This window comes from Archocentrus centrarchus, chromosome 16, assembly GCF_007364275.1.
Source record: "Archocentrus centrarchus isolate MPI-CPG fArcCen1 chromosome 16, fArcCen1, whole genome shotgun sequence".
Lineage (NCBI taxonomy): Eukaryota > Metazoa > Chordata > Actinopteri > Cichliformes > Cichlidae > Archocentrus > Archocentrus centrarchus.
In genome coordinates, this window is record NC_044361.1 from 20780103 (window position 1) to 20794597 (window position 14495).

At 37.6% G+C, this 14495-nt stretch overlaps 2 protein-coding genes across 3 annotated transcripts; one reads left to right on the plus strand and one right to left on the minus strand.

Moving 5' to 3' along the window:
- Positions 1-2405: 2405 nt before the first annotated feature.
- LOC115794029 (chemokine-like receptor 1) lies at positions 2406-3608 on the plus strand. The gene is made up of 2 exons (XM_030749261.1): positions 2406-2415; positions 2524-3608. The coding sequence occupies exons 1-2, from the start codon at positions 2406-2408 to the stop codon at positions 3606-3608; spliced, it is 1095 nt and encodes a 364-aa protein (XP_030605121.1).
- A 5011-nt stretch (positions 3609-8619) lies between these two features.
- lin37 (lin-37 DREAM MuvB core complex component) lies at positions 8620-14461 on the minus strand. Of its 2 annotated transcripts, none has more exons than XM_030749044.1 (9): positions 14007-14461; positions 13691-13766; positions 13561-13611; positions 13268-13297; positions 12977-13062; positions 12700-12860; positions 11479-11610; positions 11275-11345; positions 8620-9019 (listed from the first exon to the last, which is right to left on the minus strand). In XM_030749044.1, exons 1-9 carry the CDS (start codon positions 14038-14040, stop codon positions 8932-8934), a joined length of 729 nt encoding a protein of 242 aa, XP_030604904.1. In that variant the 5' UTR covers positions 14041-14461; the 3' UTR covers positions 8620-8931. The 2 variants fall into 2 exon arrangements, with proteins under 2 accessions (XP_030604904.1, XP_030604903.1); XM_030749043.1 differs by having other exon boundaries at positions 13561-13614.
- Between the last annotated feature and the right edge of the window lie 34 nt (positions 14462-14495).

Below are 14495 nucleotides of genomic sequence, written 5' to 3' on the forward strand. Positions count from 1 at the left end.
GGGACGTGGGACACGCCCAGAGAAGGGTCTGAGACTCAAGGAAGTGTGCACCTGCAGAGCAGAGTCTTCATTTCTCACTATGTGCTCAACAACTACTTTTTGTATGTCAGGTGGATTGACGTCAGAAAGTTTCAGAGCAGGCAGTGTCTTTTCCTTAGATGATGTCGACGGTGGGGACCAATGATGTTGAACATGCTGCTGTGGGGTCATACTGGGCAGGGAGCTTACCTGCGCAGCATTTTCAGGAGCATGTTGCTCTGGGGTATCAGGTGAGTGATCTAGATCGACAGTCTCACTGATGAGGGAGAGCTCCTCTCTGAGGACAGCTGCAAAGTCCTTTACCAGTCTGTTTTGCAATGTCCTTTAACTCTGAAAGGTAAGTCTGTGTAGCTGTCTTGCTAGCTACAGGTGTGTAAACATTAGCTAGGGCTCTGATGTGGTAGGTGACGTCAGTCTTAGTCTTACTGTTAAGCCTGTATGGCAATGAAGGTAAGAGAGATTGCACAGCTGTACCACACACATACTCTACGATAACCTGTTTGGCTGAATCTGGTTCAGTGAGATCAACTGGGATTACTCTTTGAACGGAACCATATTGTTTCAGGAAGTCACTTAGTTCGTCATCAGTTTCTGTATCGGTCATGCCGCTAACTATGACTGAGTTAGGGATTTTTACACTACTGGTTTGAACGACATCCATTTTTTTTCTTTTTTTTTTTCTGATAACAATATTATACGGTCTCTGGTTTCTAGTTTAAATGCTTTAAGCCACTCCTGGCTGGCTCGCCACGTTTGTAGCACCGGTGTCACACCGCTAACTGCGCCACTGGACCAGTTCTAGGCTCTAAGGAGTGGGGAGCAAGAATAACACCACCAGAGACCGCTGCTTTAAGTGGAACAGGCCGGCAATTTACTGAATGCAAAAACACACACATAAATACAATACATAAAACAAAAATTACCCTGCAGGTTCTTAATAAGGAGGCAAATATAATTGAAAAGGAAAAAAAAATAAAGAGTATGTCACTCTTTCTTTTTGCTCTTTAGTTTACCTGGCTTATTTTAATAAGACTAATTTGAGTTAGTTAAACCAGTCTTTTTTCCTAGGTTGCATCTATTTTAAGATTCCTATTTTTCTTCCTGAGTTAACTCAATCTCCTTTCTTTTAGAGGTAAGAAAAATACCTTCAAACACAATTAAATCAAGTGGACCACAACTATTCAAATCACATTCAGACACATAAACATATGAAAATCAGAGTATGGCACTTTAAATTCAAGTTCAAGTCAAATGTAATTCAGGTACTCAGTTCAGTGAAAGCTTCAGTTTGACTCAGTCCAAAAGGATAATAATTCAATCAGTTCTCAGTTCTGGTCAGTTCAGTTCGAACTAGTTCCTGATATTCCTACCGCTCCGGCAGCGAATTACCACAACGCAGGAGAATCCCTCCCTAATGCGATGGAGAAGATGAATTGAAGATCTGGGTCTGGCTCGCCATCTTGAATCCTGTCTGTGAATGTGCACGCCGCACACGGCAAACCAATCCTCGCTCCGACCGAGCTTCCAACCAAGCAAAAAACCTGACCTGTGTAACAGGTCACAAACACAATAAAACTCTTTTTAAATCCTCAAATTATACAAATAAACTCTTCTTCATAAACCCAATATATTAATCAGGTAACAGTTTATGACAGAGCATTTCTTTGTAACGGCTACATTTTTTAGCATTAGCCCTCCGCCAAAAGAAAAAGTACGACACGGTGAAAATGCAGGAAAATAAACATAAAACTCACCAAACCCGATGTAGCTTAGTTCTCATAAAATCCCTGTCAGTTCCCGCCCAGGTAGATTATGTTTTTTTCACCATAATATTAACTTTTTCCTGTTAATTAATCACCGCTCTTCTCTCCGACTCCTCCTCTGCTCTCTCCCTCCGGTCTGTGTACTGCAGCGTCACTCAGGTGCTGCGTCTGTAACGCTGGTTCCTTAAAGGGGCAGTGACGTTATTTTCTGTCTGCAGACTTTTAATCAACTGTTTATTCTTTTTTATGTCAGATTTTAACATGGGTTACACAGAGAATGACATAGTGTGAGAATGTGTAAAAGTGGGTACTTTCCAAAAGATGTATAACCACAAAAAATTATTCATCTATAAAATATAACATAGACTCAGTGTAATAAATACTACTCTTCTGACTTGCCAAGTCTTATCAGTGTAATCAGAAAAATGATGATTCAGTTCCAGCAAATTTATCATTAAATCTTTTTTCTGCTGCACGAACATATTCAGAGGTGATTCTGTTTCTGTTGCATCAACTGAGAGGGAGGCGCAACAAGAGCAAATAAAAGCAGCAAAATACAGAGATAGGCTGCCTTTACTCTACACTATCTCAGCTAAAAGGAACATGGGGACTGGTAAGATACTTTAAACCTATATTAGCTTTTTTTTTTTAACTGCATTCAGGTGAAAGGTAATATGATTTCTAAATAAACTGAATAAAGTGATTGTGTTGATGTTTTTAGATAACATGACAAATCAATCATCTGCAATGGATGCAGCTTCCAGACACATCCAAACAGCCTCCATTGTCATCTACTGCTTGATAATTATAGTTGGAACTCTGGGCAACGGTCTGGTCATCTATGTGACAGGCTTCAAGATGCAGAAAACAGTCGACTCAGTTTGGTTTCTCAACCTGGCCATAGCTGACTTCCTCTTCACGGCTTTCCTGATTTTCTCGATCATTTCTCTCTCTCAGAATCACCAGTGGCCTTTTGGAGCATTCATGTGCAAGCTCAACAACTTTGTGAGTGTAGTCAACATGTTTGCCAGTATCTTCACTCTGACAGCCATGAGTCTGGATCGTTGCTTGTCCATCTGGGTGGTGGTGTGGGCGCACAACAAGCGCACAGTCTGCAAAGCTCAGCTCATATCAGCTGGTATCTGGGTGATTGCTGCGGTCTGCAGCACCCCTTATGCCACTTTTCGCACTGTTTTGGAACACAATGGGAAGAAGAACTGTTATTATTTTACAAGCAGTGAAAATAAATGGAGTCTCTACGCTTTTCGCTTTGTTATGGGTTTTCTGATCCCATTCCTGGTAATATTTATCTCTTATGTGGCCATAGGCATTCGTGCAATGCGCATGCCAAGAACAAGGAAACCGAGATCTCGCAGAATCATTTTCTCCATCATTGTTGCATTCTTCATCTGCTGGCTGCCATTCCATATTTTCAATTTTATAGAATTGAAGGCTAGGACTAACTCAGACCTCTGCAGCATTGTTAAAATCTGGGGTCCTCTGACTGTGAGTCTGGCTTTTTTGAACAGCTGCCTGAACCCCATCCTCTATGTTTTCATGTGTGAAGAATTCCAGAAGAAGCTTCGGCAGTCCATATGTTTTGTGCTCGAGAGTGCCCTGGCAGAGGACAATGTGTCATCTATGTTCCCTCGCTCCATGTCATCAAACATGTCAAAGGCTTCCCAAAAGTCAGACACTGCAGCAACTTCAGAGAGTCCATTCGCTTTTGAATCTTTCACAGAAAGCAGAGTGGTCATCACTGAAGAGACACTGAATAAAACTTCAAAAACAGGCAATGTAAATTAAAAGGAATAATTTTTTATGCAAAGTTTTAATCTCAAATTGACTCCAGAAGCACATTAATGCAGAGAAATATACAGTGTCTACATGTTAATATGGTACTTGAAGTTAAACGCTGTAAAATGTTCTTACTTTTTCAAAGAGTATCTGACTGTGCTCACTCTAGCAGTAAGAAAAGGAAGGTATAACCTGGAAAATCAGTCACCATACAGGACGCAATAACAGAGGATCTTGCAGAGCTTTAATGGCTCACAAAGATACAAAGAGTATAACACACAGATATAGTCACAAATATACGCAAAGAAAGAACAAAGAACTAGTTACACAGAAACAAACAGAGGAACAAATTAATGCAGAGCCAGGTGTCACGGTCCTGGGGCCTCATTCCCAGCATTTTGTGTTATGTTTCTTTATTTTCTGTTTTCATTTGAGATTCCTGTGTTTTAGTGTTCATATGGTTTTGGTTCTTAGTTTTTTTTAGGTTACCGGTCTTATTAGTTTCTGGTATATATACCGAATCCCTGCTCCATGTGTTGTCCTTCCCGCATCTCTGTGTTCAGGTGTCTGGTTGTCTCTTTGTCTTTGTACCTTATCTCTTGTGTATTCTATTCCTTGCGTTCTGTTAAGTCTGTGTGTGCATCGTGGTTGGCCACTTCCTGTTTTATTTTGACAGTCCTGTGTTCCCTGTGCTTTGTGTTTGGTTTTGCTTCCTTTGTGTTATTGGTTTTGTTTGGTTAACCAGTTGTTCCCTGCTATCTCCACTCTCCCAATTACCTTGTGTGTATCTAAGCCCTCAGTTTTCTAATGTTCATTGTAGCGTCCTTGTCTGAGTACCCTGCCTGCTGTGTGTGTGTGTGTGTGTGTGTGTGTGTGTGTTGTGTGTGTGTGTGTGTGTAGGCGCACACAACCTCCTTCTCTTTTGTTTTCCGAGCATGTTACATTACAGTTTATGTCTGATATTGGGTTTTGTATTCTGGATTGTGTTCAATAGTTCCAGCATTAAAGCTGCTGTAAACTTTACTTTTGTCTCATGCTGTGAGATTTAAAGTAAAGAGAGCTGATTGGCTTGATGAAGGTGGGCAGAAAGATGATTGGACTAGAGCAATAATGAGAACTTTGAGTTTGGCAGCGTGTGAGATGGGAAGTGACGTCAAGTTTATTTTTATAGCACATTTAAAAACAACAGATGGTGACCAAAGTGCCGTACATTTAAAAAGAAAATTCAAATAACATAAACACAAAATAAAATAAATATATAAAATTATTAAAAAAAAAAAAAACCTGAGTAAAAAACAACACAAATAATGTACCTGGAACTCAATCTGATTTAAAAGCCAGAGAATAAAAATGGGTTTTCAAAGGGGTTTTAAAAGTGTCTAATGCTGGAGAGGTCCTGATGTGAAGCGGCAGCTTCTTCCACAGTTTCGGAACTACAAATGGTGTGAAGCCAAACAACCGGGAAGCAGATGAGTGATTACAGATCTTCCTTATTGAACTTATGCGTAAGCTTTATGACAACTACTGTATAAAGTTATGATTCTTCAGAACAGCTTTATATTTGTGTATGTATGCTTTTATTGCTATATAGCATATAGCTTATTAGTAGCAGCATCCACTATACTGTCACAGTTGACTTGTGAATAAAAACATGCTGAGGAAGTGTATGTTTTTGTCTGTATGATAAACTTGACCTACAACCTGTTACCCACTGTTTTTATCTAACATGATATCACATTGCCTTCTAGCTAACTTTGCAAAATGGAAAATGCTATTGAAATTACAGTGTCAAAAAACCAAAAATGAAAATCAATAATCAGAAAAATCCCACTCAGCACATTAATATTATTAAAATTGTTCTTAGGAAGTGCAGTAAATGAACCCAAAACTTTTTCTAGCTATTTTGCTGCACACATTTGATGTGCATGCCTTTCTCAGTGTGCGACTTGTGGTTGTTTTGACATCAAAACCATACACACTTCATTATTCACTGTAAGTCTAAAAGTGGAACTAACAAATGCTGTCAAAACATTTGCTTTACACAGCACGTATGTATATTGGTTCCAAATAGATTTAGTTCTGCAATGCAATAAATAAATAAACAGATAACTAAATAAGGACAGCAGTGTTACAACAGAGTACTGTATAGTATTGTGCAAAAGTCTTGAGTCACCCCTCATTTCTTTATACACTGGGCAAAAAAAATCTAAAGTATAGCATCAAGTCAATTAAACTTCTGGCGTATTGCTCTGGTAAGTTAAGTAGTCCAGGGGGTTGTTAGTCAATTTCAGATGCTTTAGTGTTAATGAAATTAACAACCAGTGCACTAGGGGGGCAACAATGAGACAACCCCCAAACCAGGACTGGTCTTAGAGGTTGAGGCCACTGACATTTTTCACTGCCAGAGCCCTACACAATGACTTCCAGCAGATCACGGATGTGAATGTCTCTGACCAGACAATCAGAAACAGACTTCATGTGGGTGGCCTGAGGGCCCAACATCCTCTAGTGGGCCCTGTGTTCACTGCCCAGGACTGCAGAGCCTGATTGTCATTTACCATAGAACACCAGAATTGGCAGGTCCACCACTGGCACCCTATGCTGTTCACAGATGAGAGCAGGGTCACCCTGAGCATGACAGACACGAAGAACATTATGCTGCCTGTAATATCATTCAGCATGACCAGTTTGGTGGTGGGTCAGTGATGGTTGGGGGGGGGTAAACCATGGATATGATAGATCTGGGAGATAGGAGCATGCCCTGACATCATCAGGCACACATAGAAGAACATGTATATGTACAAACTGAGTACCATTTTTGCATTGCTGCAGTGAAATTTCAACAAATTTCACTAGCTTGCCATATCATTTTTTTCACTTAAATTTTCGGGGTGTCTGAATTCAGCCCTGTGTGTTGATCCACTTTAATTTCCATCAAATGCAGCATCCTTTCATTCTAACACATAACCCAGCCTGTACATTTTTCCTCACTAACATCTGATGCTTTCAACGTGTTCATTTCACTTTTTTTAACTCTCTTTTAGTTTTTAGTAGTTTCAAGAAAGTTCTCCAGGCTTTCAAATGTTTTCTTTGGACATTGGCTGCTTTTTCACTTATTTTCAGTCCAGTTCTTACCTGACCATTTTCAGAGGACTTTTTGTTTGTCAATCCATTTAACACTGACCAATATGTCACTGTATAAAGTATAAAAAAAAGACCCACATCAAGATCCCCTCAGCCTGGACCTCACCATTACTGAAAGAGTATAGGATCATCTTGAAAAAGAACATAACAAAAGGCAGCAAGAAGCCTGGACAGCTATTATTGATGACTACCTAAAGAAATTACAGGAAAGCTGCCTAAGAGTTCAGTTTTTCCATTTTCCTAGCAAAATATAAAGAGGAAGATATAAGAGGAATATATATATATATATATATATATATATATATATATATATATATATATATTATATATATATATATATATATATATATATAAAACATCTGATGCTTTCACTTTTTTATATATATATATATATATATATATATATATATATTAGGGCTGGGACTTTAACGCGTTAATTTCGATTAATTAATTACGGGGAAATTAACGCGTTAAAAATTTTAACGCATTTTAATCGCACTTTGCACCGTGGAACGTTTCTCAGTGCACGAGTTCCCGGCATACAGATTATATCAACGCACGATGTCCAAATTAGGGGCCGCATCCTGCGAAGGACCCGGCCCACGTCTTTCGCAGCCCACGAACGCCACAAAGGCCGGAAGTGAGCAGCTAGCCTTCATATCAGCTGCCGTCACCTCTGCGTAGCTCATGTCGCCTAGCAACCGTGAGTGTGAAGCACAGCTGTGTAAAAGCAGCTGTTAAACGGAGAACGAACTTTTTCTCCTTTTTGTGGTTTAATTGTAAGTCTTTAATTCAAAATAAGCTGTTAAAACAAGATTAACACATTTCAACATCAAGGAATACAGCTGAGAGAATGATTAATTTCCAACTATAACAAGTGAGACATTAATGTTGAATAAAACTATCCAGTTATGATGCTTAACTTTAATTTCAGGAGTTTGCTTATCACAGGAGCACTTCCACCCTTCATTGGTCTGTGTAGTAGACTGGTGGGAAAATAAACAAAATTTTGAAGTTTAAGCTTATGTATATTGATTTATTCACCAACTAAACTTAAATTAATATTTCTCATGTCAAATATTGAAATGCGATTAAAATGCGATTAATTTCGATTAATTAATTACAAAGCTTGTAATTAATTCGATTAATTTTTTTAATCGAGTCCCACCCCTAATATATATATATATATATATATATATATATATATATATATATATATATATATATATATATATATATTCATGGGACAACACTGACAAAATAACACTTTGACACAATGAAAAGTAGTCTCTGTGCAGCTTATATAACAGTGTAAATTTATTCTTCCCTCAAAATGATTCAATATACAGCCATTAATGTCTAAACCAGCGGCAACAAAACTGAGTACACCCCTAAGAGACTACACCCATAAATGTCCAAATTGAGCACTGCTTGTCATTTCCCCTCCAAAATGTCATTTGACTCGTTAGTGTTACTAGGTCTCAGGTGTGCATAGGGAGCAGGTGTGTTCAATTTTGTAGTACAGCTCTCACACTCTCATACTGGTCACTGACACTGGCACCTCATGGCAAAGAACTCTCTGAGGATCTTAAAAGAGGAATTGTTGCTCTACATGAACACTGTTATATAAGCTGCACACAGACTACTTTTCATTGTGTCAAAGTGTTATTGTTGTCCCATGAAAATATATTTTTAAATATATGCAGAAATGTGAGGGGTGTACTCACTTTTGTGATACACACACACAGTGTTTGTTTATATATATATATATTATATATATATATATATATATATATATATATATATATATATATATATATATATATAGGCTACTCTTAGGCCCTGATTGTTAACAAATGCCAACATTAAAATGGAATCAATTTTTATTACACATTTTATTGATCTTGAGTGTACAAGTCAATGTGTCTGGAAAATACTGATGAAACACTTAAATTATTAAGACATATACACTAGATTTTTATGAATTACAAAAATATCATACCACAGGAAACTCTCACAACAAAATACATCCAGAGATGATGTGCAGTCTTTTAAGGCTCAAGCTCCTGTTAATGTTTCTCTATCAGTCAGACTGCACAGAAAGCAGGTGTATTCAGGCACTGACTGCAAAGCCACCACTCTTTTCCAATCAAGTCCCCTCAGCACTGGAGAACTACAGAGTAGCCAGTCAGTGATCATAGAGTTCCTTCATTTCTTTAAGGATCTTTATGCTCTCACTGTATCTTAACTGATTCTTGTTGGAGCACTCCTTCCATCTGAAAGAAAGAAAGAAAAAAAAAAATCAATATGCTCAGTTCAACAGTTGTGTACCTTTAAACTAAGTTAACCTGAAGATATTTTCCTGTAAATTACTTTTGATTAAAAGATATATGAAAACCTTGATACATGAAGTTTTGTACCAAAATCTAATTTTAAACTAGCGTTTCTAACTTGGAGCATGCCGATACTATCCACACAGTTTCCATTCTCCACTGTAAAAATGTTCAGAGGAAGAGGAGCAGGGTTACAGGGGCTACAAAGCTCAATCCTGATGACCCATCCTTTGGAACTAATTGTCCTAACTGTTCATCTGTAATTACCCCCTTTGGTCACAATCTCTTTACAAATGAAACAGGTGTCTACAGAAAACTAAAACATGTCACAAATAGTGCAATTTTCCTTTTTCTACCATTTTGAAATTTTAGTATCCACTCTTCATTCTTTCATTCAAAATAAAGTGTTGAACAGCAGGTGGCAGAATCTGAAGCATCAGTAAAATGAGATGTTACAAAGGCAGGAACTTACATTGTGGCCTCTGTGTGTCACATGACATAAAAATTTCATATGTACACAGAAGCTGACTTGTCAACCACTCAAGAGTGTGAATAAAGTACACATTGGCAGCTGTGATGTGTAAGTGTGAGCATTATTCATATTTTTACAGTTCAGTAAACCTAGCTTGGTGTATAGAGGGCTACTTCACATTATGTTGTCATGGCGATGTGACAGATGCTCAAAGGCCTGCAAGAACTTTGATTTTCCTCACAACAAAACAGATTATTTGTTATAAATTTTGAAGCAGAGACTGCACAACATTAAGCCATTAAGCTTGTGATTCTGGGACTCTGAGTAGCTCTGAAAGTTATTACAAAATCTACAGCCCTGTTTTATCTTCAGACTTTCTTGAGTCCTGCTGCTTGAACACCTCTGAGCAGCAGATATTGCACAAGTTCTGAAAGTAAACTGTAAAAGGTGCATAATTTTATGTTATCAATAGAAATGACTAACTTCTTAAATCCATATGTAAGCCCAAACCTGATCTAGAATATAAGAGTAGATGGCAAATATAGATAACATAAAAGATGTCCATCAGGAAATACTATTAATAGATATTCTCCACCATCTAAAAAAAAAAAAAGTATAGAATAACTGCACTGTCTGTTATTGGTTTGTACATTCAATGTGTACAACACTACTCAAATAGACTCTGCGAGAGGTACGCACATTTACCAACATGATAGTAGTTTGACTTCATGAGCATGCTGTGTTTGTACTAAATCTATGATGAGCTGACATCAGTTTGACATTAAAGAAAAAGAAAAACCTTAAAGCTGAGCTTTTTATTTTTCCTTTAAATGATGTTTATATGTGGACAATTTAATATTATCTTTTTTACACTTTTCCCCCATAATAACCTCTCCTGTATCCTAATGATGATTTCTGACACCTCAGTATTCATCAATAAAGATGTGGTTTGACCACCATTAGAATAGGTTCCAGGTCTTTCCAAGGGTATAAGCTGAGCACCCTCGCTAACGTCTGATGCACACCCATTCATTTTGCTCTGGAAGGTGGCCTGAAATATGAGAGAAACTGCTCACTGCACAAAAGAGAAACGGGTTTCCTCTAGTAGGAGTTGTCTGTGTAGATTCTCAGTGATATGTCTGTGTAGATTCTCAGTTATCCAGGTCATAGTAGTCTCTGGAGCTTGAAAAAGGCGACTGGACTTCTTTTTGTTTCTTGAAGACGTTTCACCTCTCATCCGAAAGGCTTCTTCAGTTCTCAACCAAATGGTGGAGAGACCCAGGTATTTAAACCCCTGTGGGCGTAGTCCCCTGGAGGTGGTTATGACCCTCTATTTTCAAGCTCCAGAGTCTAGTAGGAGTTGTTGTTGTTGTTGTCACAGCCATTTTATAATCTAGACTACTCCAGTTAATCTAAACATAGCTTCTAGGTTAGAAGTTTCCTTTTGCCTATTTATTTGTTAGCTGGCCCTGGCCCTTAGTTCTCCTCTTGTGTTTAATCAAATTGTGAAAAATTTTCATTATACATTAAAAGACTATAATATTCAAATTTTTTAGTTTTCATTTTCCTCATTTTTTTCTGGATCATTCACATTAAAGAGCTGGTGAAATTAACATGTTGACCCCTAAGCACCTAATTAAGTACTCCCAGAGACAAAGCCTTGAACAAAGTTAGTTGTTTACAGCAGTTAGTTTGTGTCATTAATGGCTTTTCAAGAAAAACATACTTTTGCCTTATCTTTTTCCAACGTTCCATGTGGTCACATATGAGAGATCCTGATACAGCAACATCTGTTAACTGCGAGAAGTGAAGCAGTTATTAATTTATGGTTTGTCTTATTACCTGATGAACTTTATGTATGAATGGATCTATAAAATGAAATAATCACAATGCAACAAAAACAATGGTGAAAGGTATATTAAACAAGAACCTTGGTAACAGCTGGTTTTTCAGTCGCTGGGATCCTAAGATTGATGGGTTCACCAGAGGAGCTAACTGGACAGGCGGTCGGAGGAGGAAGTCGGTAAACATTCTGACCTTTACCGTTGATCGTGTCTGTGACCTAGGAAAAAAGTGAAATTCATAAAAATAAATACTGTTGAAGTTATTTCCGAGAACAATTCTCAGTGATGCCTTCATGCATGGTATCTTTAAGGTACTTTCTAAAACACCCATCACCGATGGAGATATTCCATGGCTCAACACCTCGTAGTGTCGGAGTCTATAGACTGGAAAGGAAAAACCTCACAGACAGACACCTGGACGAACAAATGGTCTGACGCCATTTATATTCCAGGGCTTTCAAATTATGCCGGCGGCAGGCACATTTTCCACCTACTCCACCACTCTGCACCGTCTACTTTTTAATTTTCCTAAAAAAAAAAATTTTGCGCCATCCGCCGTCTCCATTTCCAGCGCCATGTGGACGCACGTTGCAAAATTTACGTTCTTTCAATCTGAGCCATTTGATTGGTTCACGACTGCCTTGTGACTATTCATATCCTCTGCTGCCGTCATAGCTTCGGTCTCGGTCATAAGGCACCTGCTACTTTGGCATGCTCCCCTGCTACTCCAAAACAATTTGAAAGCTCTGATATTCCCCTTTTATTTTGCCTGAGAAGATAAAAAAAAAAAAAAGTACAAGTAGATGCAAATACTGCCTTGCACTATTTCAGAGGCAATTTTATGAACAATTTCTCACTAGGGCATTTTATCATACATTAAAAACAGTTTAATTATATTTAATTCAAACAAACTTGATTAAAACTTACTTAACATCAAGTTATGTTACATTTGCACTTCAGTATGCAAACTAAAGGAGACAATAGCATAAAAAGTGCTTCACGTTAGTGTGAATAATTTTTCTTTTTTTAGCTGAATCAGATTTTGTGAAACAATTAATTCTGAACTGGGAAATGAAGAATCAAATCAAATTCTCAGACTGCAAAAAATGTATACCCTACTCTGCAAAAGCCCAAGTTAGCAACATTTAAAATACTTCATATTAGTTTATTTTAGATGAGTGAAAAACAGACTATGAATGAAGTACAACTTCAAATCTATACTTTAGTTTTTGTATTTTTTGTTAGTGGTTGTACATTTTGAATAAAATTTCCATCATCTAATCTGACATATCCATTTATGACCTCACCTCTTCTTCTACCATGCTCTGTGGGGAGCTGGGGGAAGCAGCTGGCTCGCGAACAGAAGGATTATTCCTCATCCATGCACGACAGATAGGATACAATGGAGTCCCAGTGTTGAACTGAGCCAGATCCACACTTCGGTCGAACAACTTAATAATGTAAGCGTCTAGTAAGGGGAGAACAAGAGGAAGACAAATTAAAGGTGAGAAAGATTAGTTATACAGGAACTAAGATACATCAAGAACAAATCCCAATCATTTTTCATTATTTTCACTAATTTACTTTGTTTATGTTGATTGCTCTCTGGTATGCTCTCATCCATCTCTTTTCGCTTCTTTCTACGGTGTTGTGGAAATCGAGCCGACGGTCTGAAAAATAATAACAATAAATATATACTAATAAATAAATAAGTATGGAGCTTAAAATAGATTCAAACTCAAAGCTGTTAATTCTCATAAAATTTAAGTAGAATTATGTTTTTATTTCCAGATAAACTTATTTGTTTGTTTTAATTTGTTTGTATAACAGAAAAAGTTACTTATAGTTCAGGTTTAATCAAACATAAACACTTGCCTTTTTCCAGCAGATGTTGGAGATAAATCCCTAGAGAGAACAGGTGGAATATGCAGTTGTAATTTTGTATAATATATATATATATATATATATATATATATATATATATATATATATATATATATATATATACACACACACACACACATACACACATACATACATACATACACACACACACACGTTGAAATAACATCGCTGAACCAAAATGACCAACTGCAACACATTATTCTGGTAACAAAAATTTGAACAGAAACTAAAAAATAAGTAAATACAAAATTATTGATCCATACTTGTTCAAGGAGTCAGCTGACAATTTCCCTGGATCGCCCTCATTTTGCTCCCTGCTGAAAACATAATTTTAAATTAGTCTTGATTGATCAATTCTTGAATAACTATATGGATAACAATTGTTTTACTAACCTTTCATTTTCACTCTTCTCTACCAGACACTTTAAGACAGCATCTAATCTGCTACGTGCACCAGCCCCGTCTAAATCTGCAGAAGTAATAAAATAATTATTGACCCACAATAATACTCAACTCAGGAAACACTCGCGTCCCTTAATCCTTAGCCTGGCACAGTTGTCCATAATCTGAGCTGCTCAAGATCACACTGACTGTACTCCAAATGCACCGGATTGCAGCACAAGGGTTTGAATCTCACAAACTTTTGAAAAGCTGGGAAAATGTACAATTGCGGAACGTTTTCAAGAAAATAGTCGGGAGCTGCTGTTACCTGGCCTTTCAGTCTTGATCTTGACGTGGTGCATTATCTCCACCCGTCTATAAATTCCCCCTGTGAACTGACGGACTTATAAAACCACTCGTCTGCTGTTTCGGTGCTTTAGGTTGACAACGAATGCCGTTTGATTGGATGCTAACGACAACGTTAGCCAAGCTAGCTAAGAGTACCGTTTACAATCAGTTAGCCACCTTCTGTATTAGCCGTAACCACTGGTTAACAGTTAAGCTACACAATGTTATTTCCGTTTATCTATTAAAACCATTGAGTGAATAACAGTTATCCCTAACGACTTCCATATAGTTAATAGATAGATACGGTTCACCGGTCATTTATATCAATCTTTGCCGGACAATGGCCAAACTACCGTTGCTAACTTAGCTTATTTTTAACAAACGTATAACCGTACTAGACTTTCCTCTTCCGCGCGCTGCCAACTTCCTATTAGCTGATTGGTGCCTGAGCAAACAAGGCCCTTTATAT

Coding starts and splice junctions, on each gene's coding strand:
- lin37 (XM_030749043.1), bottom strand. CDS start 14,040: ATGCACCACGTCAAGATCAAGACTGAAAGGCCAG. Junction 13,615..13,690: donor GAGAAGAGTGAAAATGAAAG/GTTAGTAAAACA, acceptor TTATGTTTTCAG/CAGGGAGCAAAATGAGGGCG. Junction 13,063..13,267: donor CCAACATCTGCTGGAAAAAG/GCAAGTGTTTAT, acceptor ATTATTTTTCAG/ACCGTCGGCTCGATTTCCAC.